Source organism: Leopardus geoffroyi, chromosome C1, assembly GCF_018350155.1.
Source record: "Leopardus geoffroyi isolate Oge1 chromosome C1, O.geoffroyi_Oge1_pat1.0, whole genome shotgun sequence".
In the NCBI taxonomy this organism is placed as follows: domain Eukaryota; kingdom Metazoa; phylum Chordata; class Mammalia; order Carnivora; family Felidae; genus Leopardus; species Leopardus geoffroyi.
In genome coordinates, this window is record NC_059328.1 from 194,114,609 (window position 1) to 194,141,557 (window position 26,949).

At 40.5% G+C, this 26,949-nt stretch overlaps 1 protein-coding gene across 2 annotated transcripts in view; it reads left to right on the forward strand.

Annotated features, from left to right (window-relative positions):
• The first annotated feature begins 2,749 nt into the window (after positions 1–2,749).
• The window catches only part of PTH2R (parathyroid hormone 2 receptor), a 91,740-nt gene continuing 67,540 nt past the window's right edge, over positions 2,750–26,949 (forward strand). For both annotated transcript variants that reach the window (XM_045481010.1, XM_045481011.1), the window contains exon 1: positions 2,750–3,234. In XM_045481010.1, coding sequence (XP_045336966.1) covers positions 3,160–3,234 — 75 coding nt within the window. In that variant the 5' untranslated portion in view covers positions 2,750–3,159. The remainder of the gene's footprint in view (positions 3,235–26,949) is intronic.

The window sequence follows — 26,949 nt, forward strand, 5'->3', positions numbered from 1 at the left end:
GAAGAGAAGTAAGTATTGGGCTATCAGACCTCACAACTGCCCCGGGGAGCCCGCGCCAGCTGCATGTACCAGTCTAAACAGTGGTGCTGAAACTTTATCTTGTATGAGAATTACCAGGAGCTTGTAAAAATGTAGATTTCCAAGTGCCATCCCTGGAGATAGGGGTTCAGCAGGTCTGAGGTAAAGTCAAGAATGTGCATTTTTAACAAGCATGCCAACTAATTCTGACACAGGTCAGTATGTGACATAGGGGACCTACAAAAGACAACAATGAACAACTGCAAAAACAAACCAAACAAAACTGCCAGAAGTCAGAGCATTTCCTTGGGGCTATGATTTGCTTGGGATTGAATCCTTTAATGATCAAGACCCTGTTTTTCATTTGTGGGATGATCAGAGCTGTCACTTATCTTTCATTGATTTTAAGGCTTGACAAGATATAATTTGCAAAGAGATTTGTTGGGTAAGTCACTCCATCAACTCAACATAAAGGGTTTTTTTTTGTTTTGTTTTTTTGTTTTTTTTTAAGTTATTGGTTTACAACTGAGCTTAACTAATTGTTCCTAGTTTACCCACAATATCAGCAATTATATATTTTCCAGCAAGGGTCACAAATATCCTGATGATCTCATAGGAGTTTGTGTTATTATTTTTTATTTTACCTAACTTTTTCATGTAGCATGATTTAATATCTTCAAAATTTTGAATAAATTTAGTCTAGAGCCTGGGGATTTTTACCTGTTTGTATGAATGAACCATTTAAATAGCATAAGTTTTACACAAATTGATTGTAAGTTCCAATATATAGGCCTGTTTTATTTTATTGAACATCTAGTTAATAAACAGCTGACAGTTTTGGGTACCCTTTTTACTGTAATGCAGGGTTTCTCAACCTTGTCACTATTGACGTTTGGGGACAGGGATTTGTCTGTCACGAGAAGCTGTCCTGTGGATTGTGGGATGTGTGCCAGCATCCCTGGCCTCTACCCACTGCATGCTAGTACTGTGTAGTGTGCCACACGAAACATGTGTCCAGACACTGCCAGGTGTCCCCTGGGGGACAAAATTATCCTTGGCTCAGAACCACTGCTGTAATGTGCGGTAAATCATTTTCAAGTTTAGGGAGGGCAAACAAAGAAAAATAAAATCTGGCTGGAAAAGTGTTTCTGGTTTTGTGAGTTCTAAGGAGTATGGAAAAAAATCTGTAATAATACTTTTGCACAAATAGAGGGGCACATGATTAGTAGTGACACAGCAATCGAATATCTGGACCTTGGGGCACCGGGGTGGCTCAGTCGGTTAAGCATCTGGCTCTTGATTTCGGCTCAGATCATGATTTTACAGTTCCTGAGACTGAGCACTGCATTGGGCTCTGTGCTGACAGTGTGGAGCCTGCTTGGGATTCTCTCTCTCCCTCTCTCTCTGTCCCTCCCCTGCTTGCACTCATGCTCTCTCTCTCCCTCTCTCAAAGTAAATAAATACACTTAAGAAAATAAGAATATTTGGACCTTGGGCAAATGACTTACTGTCTGTTTCCTTATCTGTAAATATGGCTAACAATAATGCCTATCTCTCACAGTTAATGGAAAGATGAGTTTTAGGTAAAGTTCTTAGAAGAATAATGGGAATGGAATAAATGACTTAATGCTATCTATCAGTATTATTGCTATTGCCATTATTTCTTGCTAGAGTCGGATAATATAACAGGTAATAATTCTAAATAATTTAATCAAACTGAAGATGTTAGATAATAATCACCACAGAGAGTGAATAAATCTTTGATAGAATAAATAGGAAGTGAACTATACTTGGTAATTTTACAGGTGTGTGCCTGTGTGTATGTTGTATAATTTAGATTTTGCTGCTTCTGAAGAGCACATGAGATTTTTCACAATACATATACATAATATAAACAGTGCTATTAAAATAGATAGGAGTAAACATTTTTAGACATGTAGAAACAGACATAAAAGTTATCCCTTTCTGGTGTTTTACAGTGGTCAACCATTAATAATCTACAAATTTTAAAAGCAAACCCAGTTTTCACTTTGGCACTCCTGTGAAAGCCAATTGTGACAAATCTCAGATCTTCATTGTCAAGAGGAGAGGGAATTATTTTGTTTCCTCTATAAGAATCATTCTTTCCCAACTGGGTCAGATCCTGGGAGACTGAATATTCCTGAACTCAATGTCTGTAAAGCAAGGTCTTTGGCATCTTTTATGCCTGTAAGAAAAATAAGGAACAGGTTTTGTCCCAGATGAAGATGTTTACACACACACACACACACACACACACACACACAAACTATAAACGAATGTCAGTTGCGTTTCTTTAATGTCTGGACCCAAAACTCAAAATGATGCAAAGAAATTTTGACCCAGAGATTTCTGCTGGAGTAGAATCTCTCCCACACCCTCCCCCTCTCTTCCTCCTGTCCCCCTTCCTTCTCTCTCTCTCTCTCCCCCCCTCCCCCTCTCCTTCTCTCCCTCCCTCCCTCTCCTTCCCTCCCCCTCCCGCCCCCCACAATTATTATAAACAGTGGTTAGGAGAAAGGCAATCGGAGAACTTGAGAGGGTTGTGGACAGTGCTTAGCACACAGGTGTCGCACACCACACTACCCAGGGCCTGCCTTGGCTGGTGGCTCTTCTGGACAGCAGGGAACTTTGAGACCACTCCCCGAGGACCCAGGGCGCCTCAAGAGACAGCGGGTTGGAAGCCGGTACAGAGTGGACAGTAGAGACGGCGGGAGCTGCGGGTGGCGGCAGCAGCGCCCAGGGTCCGTGGCCCTCGGGTCCTCTGGGCTGCGGGACGCAGTGACTTTCAGGAGGAGCGCGAGCGTCCCCCCGCCCCTCCTGCCTCCACGCGGGGCGCGCCGGGATCGGGGGCGGGGGGGTGGTGGTGGTCCGAGAGCGCCCCCCTCTCCCACGCGGGCCTCGCGGGGCGGTGAGTCAAGGCCGGGAGCCGAGCCGCTCTCCTCGGCAGACCCGACCGAGGCGCGGGCGGCGGCGCGCAGGACGGGGATCCGAGACGCGCTCCCGCCGCCCCAGCTGCGCTGCGCTCCCGGCCACAAGTTTGCCCCGCGTTGGCCAAGTTGCGAGTGGGGAGCCTCTCCGGGCTCCGGGGTGAGCGTCCGTCTTCTCGCTCAGGCTGGTCCGGGCATGGCCGGGCCGGGAGCGTCGCCCCACGTCTGGGGGTGGCTGCTGCTTGGAGGTTGCCTTCTCGTCGGAGCCCAGGTAAGAGTCCGTGCCCCGCGGCACCTGCTTCCCGGAGCCTCGGGACGTGGCGTTAGGGAGACGGAGACCGAGGCGTGCTGGGCTAACGCTGACACATCCGGGCACACACACACACACATACACACACACACGTGCACCCAGCAGGGTTTGACAGGCATTTAGTGGAGCTGCAAAGAATTACCTTAGGTGAGGGTCCTGAGGTGGGTTCTATTCAGACCACCGTCTTGGCATATGCAAGGTGAAGGGATATTCACGGGTTCTGGATCAGGAAGCGACGCTGGGAGGTGAATGAACTTTTCTTCCCCTTACACTCCTTGGTTCTCATTTAATTAATCCAAATTATTTTTGTCTGCTGGCAATTTACTGTCACTTTTGAGAACTTAAACTTCTAGGATTGATAGTAACTACTACTGAAAGCCGGGATAACCGGCTTTCCCTGATAGAGAATCACGTATCATTAATGCGAAGATGTTAGATAGAAGAGAAATACAGTGTTAAATAAGGCTCAGTTTGCTAATGTTAAGAATCAGTGATAGTTGTCATTTTGTACCGCTAGTACTGTTTAGAGATTTTCTGGGTGAATTTTTTGAATGGAACCTCTATAATGTGCAAATTACAATTCAACGTCACATTTTTTTGAGTCAAATAAAATGTAGGGTTTACACTCAGCTTTTCAGATGAACTGTAAGGAGATGCGTGTAGTTGTGGGTGTAATGCAGAAGAGCCCTGTGAATTTAAGCTGTATCAACATTATTTCTCTCTTCTTTTCAGCAGGGGGCGCACCTTGACCATCAAATGGAGCCCCAAGTGTTTCTGTGTTGTGTTTTGTTTTTTTTTTGTTTGTTAGTTTTTTTGTTTTACATTCTTTAACCATGAGAAAATCAAGGCATTGATTTATGTACTGATACTGTCCAAACTTACTACTATGTTTTTGGCTTTCAGATGACCAGTTTATATGTCAATTATCCTAACAGCGCTAAGGTAGAGGGAATAGTGTTCTGCTAAATACTGGGCTTTACCTAGCATGACCAGCATGTCTAATGTAAACTACTTATGTTAAAAAATCAATCGAACAATATGTGTGTTTTATCTTGACTAATACTATTAGCAATTGTAGGGTATGCTCAAACCTGAAAATTTTCACTAACATAACAGAAGGAATATGAGCAAATGGGAAAAAAAAAAAGACACCCTAAGAATTTGGTGACAGTTATGGAACTCTGGTGATCTCTAATATATTTCCTGTGTTTCTGTCTCATAAAATACGAATAATGTGCTTAAAAACATTGCTTCCTTGTATAAGGGAAAAATGAACTCTAACCATTTGTTTTATTCAGTGTTCTAGATTGCTTTTTCCAAGGGAATGGGGAGATATCGATTAGCACAACCCCCACCCCCACCCCCAATCACTATGGGATTGTGGGAAGAATTTTTCCTTTACTTTTAGCTTTCAATAAAACAATAAGGACATTTGGATGCTTTTTCTGTAATTTTAAACTATTTACATCTTGAGCCATATAATTCCTTGTTGTGGGAGTGTCTTGTACATGTAGGGTATTTAGCAGCGCCCTGTCCTTCCCACTAGATGCCCGTAGCATCCCCTGACACCTGCCCAGTTTTGACAACTAAAAATGTCTCTAGATGTTGCCACATGACCCTTGGGAGGCAAAGTTAGCTCTGGTTAAGACACATTGCTTTAAACTGACTTCAATTTATATTTATAAATTAAGAATTGTATGAAATGACAGTTTGTGATAATATGTTACATTTTTGGCCCCTTAAGCAAAACCTGAAGGTTAAGTGAAATCTGGAAGTGAAAAGAAAGTGATTTAGGTCAACACACTGACACCTTCTCTGATATTCAGTTTCTTCGTCTTCATTCCCAGCTAATATGTATATTGAATTTAGAGAATATATTGAAGGGAATGTATCAAAGCAGAAAAGCTTGTGTAGAACAAATGTTTAACATTCAGTAAATATTGGATCACATCCCAAAATAGATAATATAGACTAGTATCTGTCAATTGTTTTTAAATATCTCTGTGATTTTTGGTTGGTGAAATTGCTGCCTTGGCCTGAATGCACAGTTCAAAACCCATGCATTCACGCCCCAGGTGTTATTACAGTGCCCAGTAATGCCTTTCCTAAAGGCAGCTGATCATGTGGCAATGGGGAGCACTGTATAAATATGTGTAGTATTTTGTTTACTGTGTCAGTGGGTCCTTCTGGACACAGGCTCTGAGATGGAACTAGTGTTACAATTAGATTTGTTTGGTGGGGGGATAATGCCTCTGAAAGAGAAGGGAGTGAGAAAGTATGATCGGACAGGGAGAGCTTCACATCGGGGTGCAAATCTGCCAGAGTCTCGGCCAACCTCACGCAGACCTCAGGGGTAAAGGTTGCCCATCGGAGGAGTCCCACGTGGCGATAAAGTGGCCAGCTCCTAGTACTCCCACTGTTGCTTATTTACTAGCTCAGGGTTGTTTGTGTAATTGTGCACTTGGCCCCAGATCTGAGACTGGCATTTGAAAGTCCGGCAGCTGGAGGCTGTCAGGCAACCATACTCCTTACAGACAAATGGTTGGTTCTTTCTTGAATGACTATCTCAGTGTCTGCCTTCCTTACAAAATTATCAAGGAACAACATTGGTTTTGCTGGGCTCGAGAGTCAGCTGACTCCACATGATTCAGTCACCTACACCAGGCTCCATGGCTGCAGATCAGTGTGGCTCTGACAGTGTATGGGCAGGGAAGTGAATGCAAATCCATCACCACAACTGGAGAAAATTCCCAGAAGATCATGACATAGTGGATGGAAGTATATATGTTCTATAGAGTACTAGGTTTGAGCAGATACCAACGGGTGGGTTTTATTTTTCAGTAATCATTTTAGGGACATTCTGGTGTGGGGGAAGGAGCAGTAGCCTCGGAACCCAAAAACCATGTTCAAATTCCTCCTCTGATAACATGAAACCTCCTTGGGCATGAAACTTATTCTCTCTACTCTTATTTTGTTCACTAAGAAGGATAAGCTATACTGACCTTCTAGTGTAAAGATTCAGAGTCTACTGGGGAATCAAATCTCTTACTTGTGGGGAGGGGATGATAATCAGTGATAATATTTATTTATCTACCAAGTACTAAATACTGTGCTAAACATTTTAACCTATTATTATCTCATTTAATTCTCATAGTAACTTTATGAGATAGGCACTGTAATTATCCATTTCATGAGAAAATGGAGCTGAAATATGTTAGGTAATATTCTCAAGTCACACAGTTAACAAGTAGAGTAGTTATGATTTAGACCCTAGCTTCTACTCTGAAATTCTCGCTCTCACTCCCCCCAGATTGGTGCTCTCATTGTGGAGATCAGTTTGGCACTGCTTAGCTAAATTATGTCTATTCATACTTTCTGTCCCAACAGTATTCACCCCTGTGTATATATCCCAAGGAATTTCTCACACAAGTCCATAGTGGTTATTGCAATAATTCTGTGGTGTTGGGGTCAACTGGGTGTTCATAATGGGATACTGTGAAACTTAAAAAGCAGTAGATTCAAGGTACACAAAATAGCATATATGAGATCCTTTCAAAGAGGATAAGATATGGCATATAAACAATGAGATATATGACATAATTCCATTTACATACGTTTAAATACAAGCACACGAAGCAGCAATATATATTGTATAAACATCGAGATAAAAGATATATGTGTATATGTCTATTCACACAAGTGGTTGCATTTGGGAAGGTAGAGAAGTAGGAGTGGGGTATACAGGTAAAAGGGGATAGATCGATAAATAAATAAAATGAGTAAGCCTACAGCCTGTATGTCAATCTCTGTGTCAGTTGGAGATTGTGGTGATAACAGATGTAACTACCAACAAGCCATCATTGGTAGATTTAAGAAGGAGGACAGAATGAAGACATAGGCAGCTTCTCCAAGATGGTAAGCTAAGGGACTGTTCTTAGCAAAATCAAGCTGAAACTTGCCTGGATTACGTCTGCATTGTACTTATTTCCATAAGCACTACTGTAGTTAAAGATCCAGTGGTTGGTTGGTTTTCCTTCTGACCTGTTGACAGCCAGGATGGTTTCATTGTCTTCTAGTCATAGGGGAAGCCTTGTAGCCCTAAGGCGGTGGACTTCTCTGTGGCTGCACTGTGGGTAGAATCTTCAGCCCTGGCAGCCCAGAAGCTCCAAGATGGAAGGGAGCTAGATATGGCCTTTTCCTGCCAATGCACAGAGAGGTTTCATGTCTTTGGAACTTCCTCAATTCTTTGTGAATAAAAATACTATCTTTCACTGACGTTCACACATTCCATTTATTTTCCCGTCTTGAGCTTCAGTTGGTTTTGTCATGTACTAGAACCCATGTTCTTTCTTTCTTCTGGGGTTTTTGCCTTCTTCCTGAGTTACTCTTTAAATCTTTTAACAGCAATGTGACTTCAGGCAGCCCATTGTACCTTTTGAGTCTTCGTTTCCTCCATTCTAAAGTGATGGGCAATAATGGTGTTTATCTCATGGGATGTGAGAATATTGAATTGAAAAGTATGCAAACAGGGGCGCCTGAGTGGCTTAGTTGGTTAAGCAACTGACTCTTGATTTTGGCTTAGGGCATGATTTTACGGTGTGAGATTGAGCCCCACGTTGTAGAGCCTGCTTGGGATTCTCTCTCTCCCTGTCTCTCTCTCTCTCTCTGCCACTCACCTGCACATGCTCACTCTGTCTCTCTCTCTGTCTCAAAAAAAATAAACTTTTTTTTTGAAAAAAGAAAAAAAAGAAAAATATGCAAACATGCAAAAGCCTTAAGGCGTCTAATAATGAAAATGCCAGATCTTTTCTGTAAGTAGATTGGCTAAGGGCTTTTTATTGGATAATTATTAGATTGAGATTTTAAAACTTATTTTATTTATTTTTTATTTTTGAGAGTGAGAACGCAGGAGCACAAGTCAGGGAGGTACAGAGAGAGAGAATTCTAAGCATGCTCCACCCTGTCAGAGTGGAGCCAGACATGGGGCTCAGTCCTACGAACCACGGTATCATGACCTGAGCAACCTACTGAGACATCCAGGCACCCCAGATTGAGATTATTTCTAAACATGACTGGGAGCCACTAAAGGCTTTACGTGTGTGTGTGTGTGTGTATGTGTGTGTGTGTGTGTGTGAATTTTTCAAGGTTGTTTTCTGCCTCCAACACTGTTCCTTCTATTCCTTACAGTTTCTCCTTCAGAACCCAATTACATTCTGACAGCAATTGGACATTTTATTCATAGTGTTTATTAATTTATTAACAAATTATCTTCTGAGTATTTATTAATGTGAGTACTTGATTAATATCTGTCTTCCCCTTTCAAGAAACCATTCTGAAGACTGAGCAGCTAATCAGAAGGCAGTTGCAGCCATTCTGATAACACTGGTGTGTCTTTGTAGAATTGGAGATGCAAGTAGGCAGAGGGAATCAAGAGGTAGTTAGAAGGTACATTCAGGTGAAGGAAGAGTGGGTTGGGGCAGATATGATGAGTGAAATTTTTAGATAAGCTGTGTGTGAGGTACCTGAGTTATTTAGTAGATGGTTGGATATTATAAAGCTTAAGAAAAGCTCTGGATTTAGCATCAGCACTTCATAGGGGGTCCCTGAAACCACATGTGTGAATGATATTCTCAACGAGACTACAATGGAATTAAAAGGGCTGGCTAACTTGTTTAAAAGAGGGTATGCAGATAGGTTTTTTTTGTAAGATTACCCCTGGATTGTAAACTCACAGGGCACAAGGGACTAATAAACAATTTGGAACACCTTGTGACAATTAGCATGGTGCCTTTGGGTAGCTTACATGTTTGAATGAGATCATTTGTATTTCTTTCATTTTAAGAAAACTCATCCTCTTTGATCCCACTTGGAACTGAAGTCTCTAAGCATTTACTCCAGTTTTAATTTTAAAAATTAATCACTCTCTTCTAAGGGACAGAAGTAACTGCCCTGGGTACAAAGGATGTCACAGAACCTGCATCTTTCTAGTCATGGAGATGGAGAGAAAAGTGCTGTTGGTCTCTAAGAGAGTTCAATGTTTCCAGAGCTCTCTTGTCCTAATAAGTGATAAACAAGCAGGCTCAGTGTTGAGCCTGACTGTTATTCCATTGGCTGATGGAATTTTATAGATGCTCAAAGAAAGTAAATCATAGCTTTTTGGAGGGGGACAAAAGTACATAAAATGGTTAAGATGATGGACTTTGATATAAGAACTGAATTTGTAATCTAAGAACTGAATTTGGAATCTATGTTTCCTACTCTCTAGCTATCACTTAGCATCTCAAAAACTCAGTGTCTCCATTTGAAAAATGGGGATGACCTAAGGCCAAATTCATTGAGTTGGTGTGTGGGTTACACATCATGAAAACCTCAGGAGAAGCATTTAATGTAGTACACGTCACAGAGTTTGCTCATTCTCCCTGCCATCATTGTCATCATCATCATCATTTGGTTATGTTTTCTTTTTTTTTTTTTAATTTTTTTTTCAACGTTTTATTTATTTTTGGGACAGAGAGAGAGACAGACAGAGCATGAACGGGGGAGGGGCAGAGAGAGAGGGAGACACAGAATTGGAAACAGGCTCCAGGCTCTGAGCCATCAGCCCAGAGCCTGACGCGGGGCTCGAACTCACGGAGCGTGAGATCGTGACCTGGCTGAAGTCGGACGCTTAACCGACTGCGCCACCCAGGCGCCCCTTGATTATGTTTTCTAATTAGCTACTGTTGGTATAGAGAAACTGTTATTTTTAGTTATTGATTCATACCTACCAAGTTTATTCTGGAGCAGTAACAATTTTCTCCAATAACTATATCTGTTACTTCTTTTTATCTTTTGTCTTATTGCATTAGTTAGAACTCCCAATGTAATATTGAATGGTAGTAATTATTATAGGCAGTCTATCTTGTTTATTATTATTACTTCAACTGGGACTTCTTCTAAAGATTTATCAAGTATGATATTTGCTCGTGTTCATCAGTGCTAATTTTATTGGCTTGTTAAATGTGAGGCTCATGTAGAAAGTTCTGAATTACATCATATATGATTTTTGTTTTAAAATCATAAATGATATGCCATTTCTTTAAAAATATGTCAAAAAATAGCTGTTTTGATGTTCTGCCACAGATAGTGGACTACATGAGGGCAAGAACTGATTCTTAATAACTTTCTACAGAATATGGTACCTAGTAGATACTCATTGAATATTGGTAAGTGTTTGCATGATTGTAGATAGAAGAAGTATTATATATTGCTGCTTGAATTAGCAAATAAGTCAAATACTCTTGTTAATGATAACATACGTATTGGGTGCCCCTGTGTGGCTCAGTTGGTTAAGTATTTGACTCTTGACTTTGGCTCAGGTTATGATCTTACAATTCATGTGTTTGAGTCCTGTGTTGGGCTCTGCGCTGACAGTACAGAACCTGCTTGCGATTCTCTCTCTCTCTCTCTCTCTCTCTCTCTCTCTCTCTCCCTCTCCTTCTCTCTCTGCCCCTCCCCTGCTGGTGCTTGCTCTCTCTCTCACTCTCTCAAAATACATAAATAAATAAAAAAAATAAAAAAGTAAGATACGTAACTATAATATATTTAAACACCTAGCAAACAAACAAAAGTGTTGCTTAACACTCTGGCCAAATATTCGTGTGACTAGATTGGAATGGACTTCTATGTGTCATTAAGGCAAACTTCTGTCTTTCCTGATGTAAATGAAACCATTTACATCAAATTGCAAACTGGTTACAATTTCTTGAATAAGAATAATTTATATTACTTGTCACTTTCCTTACTTATATAATGAGGCTAGTGCTGTTTTCTATGAGAAAAAAAAATTCAGTTATTTTTTTAAAATACACTTTCTGAGAGCAAAGATTATGTTTAACAATGCATTTAAACCAATTTTGTGGGCATGAGATATGTCTAAGCTTGCATATCCTTCTGCCCACACTACAAGAGAATCTACCTTCAGAAAGGCACTCATGCATATAATGAGCCCAAGGTGGAACTTCTCCTCTGAGCATATATTCTGGCATTTTATTTCCTAGATGAATAAAATCAGTAAGACATGACATCCGGAAGCTTTTGGGTAGTCATGTAAGTGAAAGTTAAGCACAGTTTTCATGTGGATTAATTGAAGTTCGAGATATCTAAAAATTAGAAGAAACCATAGGTGGACACATGGGGCTTTCCCGCAGTCTTAAAAATGCCTTTTAAAAATCAATCTACAAAATGCAATATACTTCTGTTTCTCACCAGATCGGTCATATATAAGTAATGGCATTTTGTCTGTGGGTCTATCACATTTTTTTTTTTTTTTTACCACTCATGCTAATTGTGTAGTAAGTGCCCAAGAGCCACACTGTAGCTCCTGACCTACCTGAGGGCCAGATCCATGGCTAGGGTTTCTTTTATTTCTATCTTCTGCCACAGTGTCTATAAGTAGTGTTTTTTCCATGAAAGGTCTTGGTAGATACTTGTAGAATAAATATACTCAACAATCCTCGCTGCAAAACCAGCACGAGTGGTGTCGAATGAGTAGAAAACTGGCTGACATCTTTTCTGTGAACAGAAGGAGGTACCCTCCAAATAAAATTCTTTTTCCCTAGGTCTTCTTGTTTTCAATTTAGCAAAATTACAGTGGGCTACTAGGTATTACCTTTATGGTGCAGGCTCTCAAAGGGATTAAGACATGGCCTCGTTCTCCAAGGAGCTTCCACTCTAGAGGAGACCGAATGCCAACAATGCAAAGAGGAGTTCTGTGCCTTCTGTCTCCCATCCTGTGGCATCTGTCCATTCTCCTTCTGTCGTGTATTTTGTCTTTTACTTCCATTGTTTGTGCAGTGTAGACGGAAGGTCCTCAACTAGACATGGGAAAGGCCTGCCGATCTCTGCCAAAGGTTCTCATGTTCAGCACTTTTTTTTCTTTTTTGCTTCATTAAGTTTATGTTGGTCAAATATATGTAGAAAGTGATAAAAGTATAGACTTGGTGGGGCACCTGGCTGGCTCAGTTGGTGGAGCGTGTGACTCGATCTCAGGGTTGTGAGTTCGAGCTCCATATTGGGTGTAGTGATTACTTAAAAAATAAAATCTTTTAAAAAAGTACAGGCTTCATAATACTAGTTAATATTTATGCAGTGTTCACCATATAAAGGCTTTAACTAGATGCTTTATATGGATTACTTTCTTTAATCCTCACAACAACTTTAAGAGGAAGGCAAGAAGCATTTAACTAATTATTTTTATTAAAACATTTTAAAAACATTTATTCATTTTTGAGAGACAGAATGTGAGTGGGGGTGGGGCAGAGAGAGAGGGAGACACAGAATCTGAAGCAGGCTCCAGGCTCTGAGCTGTCAGTGCAGAGCCTGATGTGGGGCTCGAACTCATGGACCTCAAGATCATGACCTGACCTGAAGCTGGACGCTTAACTGACTGAGCCACCAAGGCGCCCCAAGAAACACTTTTTGAAAGCGTTTATTTTTGAGAGACTGCAAGTTGGGGAGGGACAGAAAAAGGGAGGCAGAGGATTGGAAGCAGGCTCTGAGCTGACAGCAGCAAGCCCGTTGTGGGGCTTGAACTCACAAACCACAAGATCATGACCTGAGACACAGTTGGACACTCAACAGACTGAGCCACCCAGGCGCCCTGGCAAGGAGCATTATTATTACCTTTCCAACATCCATGTAATTCCTCAGCAACTTTGTGGCAAACAAAGACAAGTGGTAGAGGAAGGATGCACAGTGAAAAAAAAAAACCCAAACCTGAAAATCCCTACCCTTGTGAACTTCACATTCTGTCATTCTTTTGAAGCCTGCTCTACCTGTGGTTTCAGATATATGTGCCAAGAAATTTCCCTAGGTTATCTAGTCAGACGTATATTGGCACAATTTTACATTGAAAGCAAGATAAGATTTGTGCTTTAATTATACAGATACAGGAAAACAAAGAATACCTTATCCATTGAACAACATCTTTCTATTTAAGTTTCAGCTGTGTGAGGTGAACAAGTTCTAGAGGTCTGCAGGACAATATAGTGCTTATAGTCAGCAACACGGTATTGTGCACTTCAAAGTTTAAGAGGGTAGATCTCATGTTAACTCTTTGTACCACAAAAAACAAAAACCAAACAAGAATCACAAGGACACTTTGGAAGATGTTGGCTATGTCTATTACCTTGATTTGGGTGATGGTATCATAAATGTTTGCATATGTCCAAACCCATTGAATTGTACCCATTAAATATATGCAGTTCTTTGTATTTTAATAGTGCTGTTAAAAAAAAAAACACACCAAAATACCTTACCCAACAAACAAACAAAAAACCCCAAACAGGGCAAAATGGGTGAAGGCTGTCAAAATAACAAGTTTTAAAATAAGTTTTAAAAGTTTTAAAATAAGTTTTAAAATAAGTAAGTCATGGGTTCCTGGGTTGCTCAGTCTGTTGAGGGTCCAGTTCTTGATCTTGGCTCAGGTCTTGATCTCAGGGTTGTGAGTTCAAGCCTTGCCTTGGCCTCTGTGCTGGGCATGAAGCCTACTTAAAAAAAAAAGTCTTTTAAATAAGTAAGTCATGAGGATGTAATGTACAGCATGGTGACTATAGTTATAATACTGTCTTGAATATTTGAAAGTTGCGAAGAGGATAGATTTTAAAATTTCTTATCACAAGAAAAAGAATTTTGTAAATGTATGGTAATGGATGTTAACTGGATGATTTGATATTTGCATATATTGTGGAATGACAAATCATTATGCTATATATCTGGAACTAATACAACATGTTCCACATGAGTGAAGCCAGATGATATTTGTCTCTCTGACTAATTTTGCTTAGCATAATACATTTTATTTCCATCCACGTTGTTGCAAATGGCAAGATTTCATTCTTTTTGATTGCTGAGTAATATTCCATTGTGTGTGTGTGTGTGTGTGTGTGTGTGTGTGTGTGTGTGTGTGTGTATATATATATATATATATATATATATACACACCATATCTTCTTTATCCATTCATCCATCAATGGACATTTGGGCTCTTTCCATACTTTGGCTATTGTTGATAGTGTTGCTATAAACAGTGGGGTGCACGTGCCCCTTTGAATCTGTACTTTTGTATCCTTTAGATAAATACCTATTAGTGCAATTGCTGGGTTGTAGGGCAGTTCTATTTTTAATTTTTTGAGGAATCTCCATACTGTTTTTCAGAGTGGCTGCACCAGTTTGCATTCCCACCAGCAGTGCAAAAGGGTTCCTCTTTCTCCACATCCTCACCAACATCTGTCATTTCCTGAGTTCTTTTTTTTTTTTTTTAATTTTTTTTTTCAACGTTTATTTATTTTTGGGACAGAGAGAGACAGAGCATGAATGGGGGAGGGGCAGAGAGAGAGGGAGACACAGAATCGGAAACAGGCTCCAGGCTCTGAGCCATCAGCCCAGAGCCCGACGCGGGGCTTGAACTCATGGACCGCGAGATCGTGACCTGGCTGAAGTCGGACGCTTAACCGACTGCGCCACCCAGGTGCCCATCCTGAGTTCTTAATTGCAGCCATTCTAACAGGTGTGAGGTGGTATCTCATTGTGGTTTTGATTTATATTTCCCTGGTGATGAGTGATGTTGAGCATTTTTTCATGTGTCTGTTAGTCATCTGGTTGTCTTCTTTGGAATGGACATGTCTATTCATGTCTTTCGTCCATGTCTTTACTGCATTATTTGTTTTTTGGGCGTTGAGTTTGGTAAGTTCTTTATAGATTTTGGATACTAACCCTTTATCTGATATGTCATTTGCAAATATCTTCTCCCATTCCATCAGTTGCATTTTATTTTGTTGATTATTTTCTTCACTTTGCAGAAGGTTTTTATCTTGATGAGGTCCCAATACTTCATTTTTGCTTTTGTTTCCCTTGCCTCCAGAGACATGTTGAGTAAGAAGTTGCTGTGGCCAAGGTCAAAGAGGTTTTTGTCTTCTTTCTTCTCTAGGATTTTGATGGCTTCCTGTCTTATTTTTAGGTCTTTCATGCATTTTGAGTTTATTTTTGTGTATGGTGTAAGAAAGCGGTCCAGGTTCATTTTTTGCTTGTCACTGTCAAGTTTTCCCCTTGCTAGTTTTTGTTTGTCTGAGAAACTCTTTATCCCTCCTTGTATTTTGAATAACAGCCTTGCTTGATAAAGAATTGTTGGCTGCATATCTTTTTGATTCATCACATTGAATATATCCTGCCACTCCTTTCTGGCCTGCCAAGTTTCTGTGGATAGGTCTGCTGTGAAACTGATCTGTCTTCTCTTGTAGGTTAAGGATGTTTTTCCCCTTGCTGCTTTTATAATTCTTTACTTGTCTGTGTATTTTGTGAATTTGACTATGATATGCCTTATTGATGACCAGTTTTTGTTGAATCTACTGGGAGTTCTCTGTGCTTCGTGGATTTTGATGTCTGTGTCTTTCTCCAGGTTAGGAAAGTTTTCTGCTGTGATTTGCTCACAAAAACTTTCTACCCCCTTTTTCTCTCTCTTCATTTTCTGGGACTCCTATGACTTAGATGTTATTCCTTTTTAATAAGTCACTGAGTTCTCTAATTTTTAAATCATGCTCTTTTGCCTTAGTTTCCCTCTTTTTTTTTCTGCTTCATTATTCTCCATAGTTTTGTCTTCTATATCACTAATTCACTGCTCTGTTTCATCCATCCTTGCCACTGTGACATCTATTTGAGATTGTATCTCGGTTATAGCATTTTTAATTTAGTCATGATTAGATTTTACCTCTTTTATCTCTGCAGAAAGGGATTCTATGCTTTTTTTCTACCCCATCTAGTATTCTTATTATCATGGTTCTAAATTCTAGAATACATCTTGCTTATATCTGTATTTTTTTTTTTAGCTCAACAAACTTTTATTGTGTAACTTTTTTTTAAATATATGACATTTATTGTCAAATTGGTTTCCATACAACACCCAGTGCTCATCCCAAAAGGTGCCCTCCTCAATACCCATCACCCACCCTCCCCTCCCTCCCATCCCCCCATCAACCCTCAGTTTGTTCTCAGTTTTTAACAGTCTCTTATGCTTTGGCTCTCTCCCACTCTAACCTCTTTTTTTTTTTCCTTCCCCTCCCCCATGGGTTTCTGTTAAGTTTCTCAGGATCCACATAAGAGTGAAACCATATGGTATCTGTCTTTCTCTGTATCGCTTATTTCACTTACCATCACACTCTCCAGTTCCATCCACGTTGCTACAAAAGGCCATATTTCATTTTTTCTCATTGCCACGTAGTATTGCCTTGTGTATATAAACCACAATTTCTTTATCCATTCATCAGTTGATGGACATTTAGGCTCTTTCCATAATTTGGCTATTGTTGAGAGTGCTGCTATAAACATTGGGGTACAAGTGCCCCTATGCATCAGTACTCCTGTATCCCTTGGATAAATTCCTAGCAGTGCTATTGCTGGGTCATAGGGTAGGTCTATTTTTAATTTTCTGAGGAACCTCTACACTGCTTTCCAGAGCGGCTGCACCAATTTGCATTCCCACCAACAGTGCAAGAGGGTTCCCGTTTCTCCACATCCTCTCCAGCATCTATAGTCTCCTGATTTGTTCATTTTGGCCACTCTGACTGGCATGAGGTGATATCTGAGTGTGGTTTTGATTTGTATTTCCCTGATAAGGAGCGACGTTGAACATCTTTTCATGTGCCTGTTGGCCATCCGGATGTCTTCTTTAGAGAAGTGTCTATTCATGTTTTCTGCCCATTTCTTCACTGGATTATTTGTTTTTCGGGTGTGGAGTTTGGTGAGCTCTTTATAGATTTTGGATACTAGCCCTTTGTCCGATATATCATTTGCAAATATCTTTTCCCATTCCGTTGGTTGCCTTTTAGTTTTGTTGGTTGTTTCCTTTGCTGTGCAGAAGGTTTTTATCTTCATAAGGTCCCAATAATTCACTTTTGCTTTTAATTCCCTTGCCTTTGGGGATGTGTCGAGTAAGAGATTGCTATGGCTGAGGTCAGAGAGGTCTTTTCCTGCTTTCTCCTCTAAGGTTTTGATGGTTTCCTGTCTCACATTCAGGTCCTTTATCCATTTTGAGTTTATTTTTGTGAATGGTGTGAGAAAGTGGTCTAGTTTCAACCTTCTGCATGTTGCTGTCCAGTTCTCCCAGCACCATTTGTTAAAGAGACTGTCTTTTTTCCATTGGATGTTCTTTCCTGCTTTGTCAAAGATGAGTTGGCCATACGTTTGTGGGTCTAGTTCTGGGGTTTCTATTCTATTCCATTGGTCTATGTGTCTGTTTTTGTGCCAATACCATGCTGTCTTGATGATTACAGCTTTGTAGTAGAGGCTAAAGTCTGGGATTGTGATGCCTCCTGCTTTGGTCTTCTTCAAAATTACTTTGGCTATTCGGGGCCTTTTGTGGTTCCATATGAATTTTAGGATTGCTTGTTCTAGTTTCGAGAAGAATGCTGGTGCAATTTTGATTGGGATTGCATTGAATGTGTAGATAGCTTTGGGTAGTATTGACATTTTAACAATATTTTTTCTTCCAATCCATGAGCAGGGAATGTCTTTCCATTTCTTTAAATCTTCTTCAATTACCTTCATAAGCTTTCTATAGTTTTCAGCATACAGATCTTTTACATCTTTGGTTAGATTTATTCCTAGGTATTTTATGCTTCTTGGTGCAATTGTGAATGGGATCAGTTTCTTTATTTGTCTTTCTGTTGCTTCATTGTTAGTGTATAAGAATGCAACTGATTTCTGTACATTGATTTTGTATCCTGCAACTTTGCTGAATTCATGTATCAGTTCTAGCAGACTTTTGGTGGAGTCTATCGGATTTTCCATGTATAATATCATGTCATCTGCAAAAAGCGAAAGCTTGACTTCGTCTTTGCCAATTTTGATGCCTTTGATTTCCTTTTGTTGTCTGATTGCTGATGCTAGAACTTCCAGCACTATGTTAAACAACAGCGGTGAGAGTGGGTATTCCTGTCGTGTTCCTGATCTCGGGGAAAAAGCTCTCAGTTTTTCCCCATTGAGGATGATGTTAGCTGTGGGCTTTTCATAAATGGTTTTTATGATGTTTAAGTATGTTCCTTCTATCCCGACTTTCTCAAGGGTTTTTATTAAGAAAGGGTGCTGGATTTTGTCAAAGGCCTTTTCTGCATCGATTGACAGGATCATATGGTTCTTATCTTTTCTTTTATTAATGTGATGTATCACGTTGATTGATTTGCGAATGTTGAACCAGCCCTGCATCCCAGGAATGAATCCCACTTGATCATGGTGAATAATTCTTTTTATATGCCGTTGAATTCAACTTGCTAGTATCTTATTGAGAATTTTTGCATCCATATTCATCAGGGATATTGGCCGGTAGTTCTCTTTTTTTTACTGGGTCTCTGTCTGGTTTAGGAATCAAAGTAATACTGGCTTCATAGAATGAGTCTGGAAGTTTTCCTTCCCTTTGTATTTCTTGGAATAGCTTGAGAAGGATAGGTATTATCTCTGCTTTAAACGTCTGGTAGAACTCCCCTGGGAAGCCATCTGGTCCTGGACTCTTATTTGTTGGGAGATTTTTGATAACCGATTCAATTTCTTCGCTGGTTATGGGTCTGTTCAAGCTTTCTCTTTCCTCCTGATTGAGTTTTGGAAGAGTGTGGGTGTTTAGGAATTTGTCCATTTCTTCCAGGTTGTCCAATTTGTTGGCATATAATTTTTCATAGTATTCCCTGATAATTGCTTGTATCTCTGAGGGATTGGTTGTAGTAATTCCATTTTCATTCATGATTTTATCTATTTGGATCATCTCCCTTTTCTTTTTGAGAAGCCTGGCTAGAGGTTTGTCAATTTTGTTTATTTTTTCAAAAAACCAACTCTTGATTTCGTTGATCTGCTCTACAGTTTTTTTAGATTCTATATTGTTTATTTCTGCTCTGATCTTTATTATTTCTCTTCTTCTGCTGGGTTTAGGGTATCTTTGCTGTTCTGCTTCTATTTCTTTTAGGTGTGCTGTTAAATTTTGTATTTGGGATTTTTCTTGTTCTTGAGATAGGCCTGGATTGCAATGTATTTTCCTCTCACGACTGCCTTCGCTGCGTTCCAAAGCGTTTGGATTGTTGTATTTTCATATTTGTTTGTTTCCATATAGTTTTTAATTTCTTCTCTAATCGCCTGGTTGACCCACTCATTCGTTAGTAGGGTGTTCTTTAACCTCCATGCTTTTGGAGGTTTTCCAGACTTTTTCCTGTGGTTGATTTCAAGCTTCATAGCATTGTGGTCTGAAAGTATGCATGGTATTATTTCAATTCTTGTAAACTTATGAAGGGCTGTTTTGTGACCCAGTATATGATCTATCTTGGAGAATGTTCCATGTTCACTTGAGAAGAAAGTATATTCTGTTGCTTTGGGATGCAGAGTTCTAAATATATCTGTCAAGTCCATCTGATCCAATGTATCATTCAGGGCCCTTGTTTCTTTATTGACCGTGTGTCTAGATGATCTATCCATTTCTGTAAGTGGGGTGTTAAAGTCCCCTGCAATTACCACATTCTTATCAATAAGGTTGCTTATGTTTATGAGTAATTGTTTTATATATTTGGGGGATCCGGTATTCGGTGCATAGACATTTATAATTGTTAGCTCTTCCTGATGGATAGACCCCGTAATTATTATATAATGCCCTTCTTCATCTCTTGTTACAGCCTTTAATTTAAAGTCTAGTTTGTCTGATATAAGTATGGCTACTCCAGCTTTCTTTTGGCTTCCAGTAGCATGATAAATAGTTCTCCATCCCCTCACTCTCAATCTAAAAGTGTCCTCAGGTCTAAAATGAGTCTCTTGTAGACAGCAAATAGATGGGTCTTGTTTTTTATCTATTCTGATACCCTATGTCTTTTGGTTGGCGCATTTAATCCATTTACATTCAGTGTTATTATAGAAAGATATGGGTTTAGAGTCATTGTGATGTCTGTATGTTTTATGCTTGTAGTGATGTCTCTGGTATTTTGTCTCACAGGGTCCCCCTTAGGATCTCTTGTAGGGCTGGTTTAGTGGTGACAAATTCCTTCAGTTTTTGTTTGTTTGGGAAGACCTTTATCTCTCCTTCTATTCTAAATGACAGACTTGCTGGATAAAGGATTCTCGGCTGCATATTATTTCTGTTTAGCACACTGAAGATCTCGTGCCAATTCTTTCTGGCCTGCCAAGTTTCAAAAGAGAGATCAGTCACGAGTCTTATAGGTCTCCCTTTATATGTGAGGGCACGTTTATCCCTTGCTGCTTTCAGAATTTTCTCTTTATCCTTGTATTTTGCCAGTTTCACTATGATATGTCGTGCAGAAGATCGATTCAAGTTACGTCTGAAGGGGGTTCTCTGTGCCTCTTGGATTTCAATGCCTTTTTCCTTCCTCAGTTCAGGGAAGTTCTCAGCTATAATTTCTTCAAGTACCCCTTCAGCACCTTTCCCTCTCTCTTCCTCCTCTGGGATACCAATTATACGTATATTATTTCTTTTTAGTGTATCACTTAGTTCTCTAATTTTCCCCTCATACTCCTGGATTTTTTTATCTCTCTTTCTCTCAGCTTCCTCTTTTTCCATAACTTTATCTTCTAGTTCACCTATTCTCTCCTCTGCCTCTTCAATCCGAGCTGTCGTCATTTCCATTTTGTTTTGCATTTCGTTTAAAGTGCTTTTCAGCTCCTCGTGACTGTTCCTTAGTCCCTTGATCTCTGTAGGAAGACATTCTCTGCTGTCCTCTATACTGTTTTCAAGCCCAGCGATTAATTTTATGACTATTATTCTAAATTCACTTTCTGTTATATTATTTAAATCCTTTTTGATCAGTTCATTAGCTGTTGTTATTTTCTGGAGATTCTTCTGAGGGGAATTCTTCCGCTTGGTCATTTTGGATAGTCCCTGGAGTGGTGAGGACCTGCAGGGCACTCCCCCTGTGCTGTGGTATATAACTGGAGTCGGTGGGCGGGGCCGCAGTCAGACCTGATGTCTGCCTCCAGCCCACCACTGGGGCCACAATCAGACTGGTGTGTGCCTTCTCTTCCCCTCTCCTAGGGGCGGAATTCAGTGTGGGGTGGCGTGGCCCGTCTGGGCTACTTGCACACTGCCAGGCTTGTGGTGCTGGGGATCTGGCGTATTAGCCGTGGTGGGTAGGCAAAGCGCACGGGGGCAGGAGGGGCAGGCTTAGCTCGCTTCTCCTTAGGTGATCCACTTCAGGAGGGGCCCTGTGGCAGCGGGAGGGAGTCAGATCCGCTGCCGGAGGTTTGGCTCCGCAGAAGCACAGAGTTGGGTGTTTGCGCAGAGCGAGCACATTCCCTGGCAGGAACTGGTTCCCTTTGGGATTTTGGCTGGGGGATGGGCGGGGGAGATGGCGCTGGCGAGCGCCTTTGTTCCCCACCAAACTGAGCTCTGTCATCCGGGGGCTCAGCAGCTCTCCCTCCCTTTGTCCTCCAGCCTTCCCGCTTTCCGAGCAGAGCTGTTAACTTATGACCTCCCAGATGCTAAGTCGCGCTTGCTGTGATAACACACTCCGTCTGGCCCCTCCGCTTTTGCCAGCCAGACTCGGGGGGTCTGCTTGGCTGGCAGGCTGCCCTTTCGCCCCGGCTCCCTCCTGCCAGTCCGTGGAGCGCGCACCGCCTCGCCGCCCTTTCTACCCTCCTCCGTGGGCCTCTCATCTGCGCTTGGCTCCGGAGACTCCGTTCTGCTAATCCTCTGGCAGTTTTCTGGGTTATTTAGGCAGGTGTAGGTGGAATCTAAGTGATCAGCAGGACGCACGGTGAGCCCAGCATCCTCCTACGCCGCCATCTTCCTATTGTGTTCACAATAAAATGGAATAAAATGAAATGAAGAAAGTGACATAGAATTAAAAAATTACAAAAAACAAAAACATAGTAAGTAGAATTTAAAAAATTATTAAAAAAAAATGAAAATAATAAATTTTTTCTCTTTCTGTATCCAAGAAAAAGAAAAGAGAGGAGAACAAAGAAAAAAAATAGACCAGCAAACAGAATGAAACCTGAATGAAGTTACATCTAGTTTCCCCTAAAATTCAAGCTATGAATCACTTTATAGTCCATATACTCAGCAGGCAGAGAGACTTGTGATGGTCCTCTAGGGCATTTGCTGTGAGAGTGCAGTTGGGCGGGGCTTGGTGTAATGGCTCTGTTCTCCACTAAGTGGCCCTTCTTAGCTTACTGGGGTGGATCAGTGAGGTGTGCGTATGCATCTATGGGCACACACAGGAGAGGTGAAAATGGATTCACCCAGCTTCCTAGTCTCTGGCACAGGAACTCTGAGCTCTGAAATTTCTGACTCTGTGCACCCCTGTTTATAGAGTCCTAATGGTATTGAAACCCTCTTCTTTCTCCCTGTCAATGGTTTTGGGGAACAGATTTCTTGTTCAGTCCCTTGTAAGTGTTTCCACTCTTTCTCTTCCCACTCTTTTGGAGGGAGAGCTTTTCCTGCACTCTTCTCCCCTTTCTCTGTTCTCTCTCTGCAAAACCAGCTCCCTACTTGGGGCGCTGGGTGGCTCAGTCGGTTAAGCGTCCAACTTCGGCTCGGGTCATGATCTCATGGTTCATGGATTCAAGCCCTGCGTCGGGCTCTGTGCTGACAGGTTGGAGCCTGGAGCCTGCTTTAGATTCTGTCTCTGTCTCCCTGCCCCTCCCCTACTCTCTCTCTCTCTCTCAAATATAAAAAATAAAACATTAAAAAAAAACCCACACGAAACAGCTCCCTACCCTCCGTGGCTTCTCTCTCCCCCAGTTCACCTCTCCTCACGGCATACTTGCCAAGTTCTGTGGCTCAAGTTATGCAGATTGTTGTGTTAATTCTCAGATCAATTTCCTAGGTGTGCAAAATGGTTTGGTGATGATCTAACTGCGTTTCAGGGATGAGAGAAGCCGAGAACTTCCATGCTGCTCTGCCTTCTTGGCCCTTCCGCCTGTCTCTCCATTTATCTGTTCAAATGTTTGTGTCCCAAACTACACTGATCTCACACCGTCTTGTCAAATATAGCTCTCTCCCACTCCCCTATCCCCCCACCCCCACCCCACTGGGTTAAATTTTACTTTACCTCCAATGAGACCATGTGGGTTCACACTTCTTCCTGATTTAGAAACCCTTTATTATTCCCGTATCTGCTGAGTAAATTCCTCATTACTTGTTATCTCTTCCTCCTCCTCCTCCTCCCCACTATTACTCATTCAACTAAGAACAGTCACACCTTGCCTCCTCTCTTTCATCCATAAAGCCAGCTATTATGTGATTGGTGGTTACATCCTTGTATCAGAAATCAAGGAAACCAGAGTTTAGTTCCAACATTCATCCCCCCTGTTTTTTGAGGGGTCATAGATGGTTTCATTTACAAGATCTCATAGTAATTTTCCTTTATTCTCTTAATGTGCATGCATAATTGTTATAGCTAATGAGTGCACAGAGTTTCTACTATGTGAAACTTACCTTATAGTTTGTGGGCCTTATTATTGATGGTGATTTTTACCTCATTGCTTTTGCTGGAAATTAGCCTTCTCATTCTCATTGGATATCAACCATGTATTTTTCCCAGTCACTACTCCTTCCCAGGAATCCACAGCTATGCTGCATGACAGATGTGTTGCCTCGGGTGGTGACACCATAGATGCAAATGGATGGAATGTTGGCCAATGCAATTTGGCCTGCAGCCTGATTTTCTGTATCTCAAATTCTTGTTGCCAGCTGCTTGAAGGAAACAGTCATCTTCCTGATGATTTGTTATGTCCCCAAATAGGGCAACACTGGTTTTTTTTTTTGGGTGAAGGTAGCTTATTTATTTTGTATTGTACTGTTTTTTTTAGGTTGTACAATGTGATTCTTTCAAAGGTGTACAACATGATGATTTCATGTATGTCTACATTGTGATATGATTATCATTATCAAGGTCATTAGCACATCCATCACTCACTTTTTCGTTCATTCTTTTTTTTATTTAAAAAAAAAATTTTTTTTTCAACGTTTATTTATTTTTGGGACAGAGAGAGACAGAGTATGAACGGGGGAGGGGCAGAGAGAGAGGGAGACACAGAATCGGAAACAGGCTCCAGGCTCTGAGCCATCAGCCCAGAGCCTGACGCGGGGCTCGAACTCACGGACCGCGAGATCGTGACCTGGCTGAAGTCGGACGCTTAACCGACTGCGCCACCCAGGCGCCCCTCTTTTTTTTATTTTTATTTTTTATGGTGAAACACTTAAGATTGACAGACTTACCTTGGAGATATTATGGGTTTGGTTCCAGATCATTGCAATAAAGTGAATATTGCAATAAAGTGAGTCAAAAGAATTATTGGGTTTCCCAGTGAATATAAAAGTTATATTTACACTATACTGTAGTATATGAAGTATATAATAGCATTATGTCTGAAAAAAACAATGTACATATCTTAATTATGAATACTTTATTAATAAAAAAATGCTAACCATAATCTGAGCTTTCAGTGAGTCATAATCACTGATCACAGATAACCATAACTAATATAATAATAAATGAAAAAGTTTGAAATATTGCAAGTATTACCAGAATGACACAGAGACATGAAGTGAGCAAATGCTGTTGGAAAAATGGTGCTGAAAGACTCACTCGATGCAGGGTCACCCCAAACGTTTAATTTGTAAAAAAAAAAAAAAAAGTATCTGAGAAGCGCAATAAAGTGAAGTATGCCTGTATTTGAAATCATGTGTTTCCCCCTAACTGCAGAGACCTCATTCAAAGGAAATGTTCAGCTTTTCTATGTTCATAGAAAACTTCTCAAATTCTTAGTGTGGAAAGATTTTGAAAGCCATTTCAGATGTAACTAACTAATTAGGTTTTTAAACAACTAAAAATCTTGAGCCAACTTTGCTGAGATTTGAAAAGGGAGCCTTTGCCTAAAGGATTGAATATTGCACAAACCTCCTTGATCTTATGTGCATAGTTTTTAACTTGGCTACCTCTGAATTTATGTTTTGATGGCAACTTTGTGTAAAATAAGTAAATTACTTTTGAGGAAGATACACATAGTTACTTCATTTGATTGTCAAGGGAGTTATTTTAAATTAGTTGATGAGTAATAGTTGACAATTAGTTTCTTGCTTAGGAGATCTGGTAATGGGTGGGAATTTAAAAATTCTCAGTTCTAATTGGGTTTCATTGAGAATAATAGGGAACCTTTCATATTTATAGAAGTCTGTAAATTATGGGGAGCTACCTAACGCGTGGTTTCTTTTGCATTCACATTCTTTGCCAAGTAGTCTTATTATATTTGAACTTAATTTCCTCAAATTAATAGATTCTATTATGTTTCATTTAACATTTAGTTGATCTGTCATGGTTATAATCATTAATAAACTAAATACAATTCACTAAAAACTATTATATGAATTAAAAAGCTATTTTGAGAAAATTGTAGATTCACATGCAGTGTAAGAAATAATACAGGGATACTATATACCTTTCACCCAATTTCTCCCAGTGGTGACATCTTTCATAACTATAGTACAATAACCCAAGCAGGAAATTGATATTGATGGAATCTGCCTCTTTAATTCAGATGTCACTGGTTTTGTATATACTCATTGGGCATGTGCGTGTGGGGGGCAGTTTTATGTAGTTTTATCACACATAAGCAGATACATGAGACTTACCACCACAGTTAAAATACAGAACAGTTTCAACACAGGAATCCCTCCTGCTCTCCTTCTATGGCCACAACCTCTTCCTTCTCTTCCCTTGCCCCTCCCTCCCCCAATACCTAGCAATGGCTGATCTGTTCTTTACCTCTATCATCATTAAATTACTTAAGAAATTAACATTGCTTTTTCTAAGTGGTAATTGCACTCTACAAATACCTAATAAATTCATGTGGTTAAAATGAAAGAGAAAGGGTGAATGACAGGTGTGAAAAATGACAGTTCTGTGTGACCACATTTCTAGTGTTGCCTTCTTAACTGATTTTGAGCCACATCACAGATAGATACATTATATTCTTTTTTAATGTTTATTTATTTTGAGAGAGAGAGCGTGAGAGAGTAGGGGAGGGACAGATAGAGAGAGAGAGAGAGAGAGAGAGAGAGAATCCTAAGCAGGCTCCTTGCTGTCAGCGCAAAGCCCGATGTGGGGCTCCATCCTATGAACTGTGAGATCATGACCTGAGCCAAGATCAAGAGTCAGACACTCAACTGACTGAGCCCCCAGGTGTCCCTGGATACATTATATTCTTAAACTGCTTTCAGTTTGTTTCCTGCATGAACAGAGTCATGGGAATTTTTATGGTTTATTGCCTAATGTGAAAAATGGACTGGACTTTGGATTAGGTCTGAGTTAGAGGTCAGTTTGTGAAAGGATTAAAAATCTTGAAGGGTGACTGGGTGGCTCAGTCAACAAAGTGTCTGACTCTTGATCTTGGCTCAGGTCATGATGTCATGGTGTGAGATCCAGCCCGGTGTTGGGCTCTGTGCTGATGGTGTGGAGACTGCTTGGGATTCTCTCTCCCTGTCTGTCTCTGACCCTCCCCCACTTATGCTCACTCTCATTCTCTCTCTCTTGAAATAAATAAACAAACAAAAATCTTGAGAAGTCTGGACGCTTGTGGTGTGTGTGTGTGTGTGTGTGTGTGTGTGTGTGTTTATTCTGTGTATTTTATCCATATAACTTGTTTTACTTTGAATTA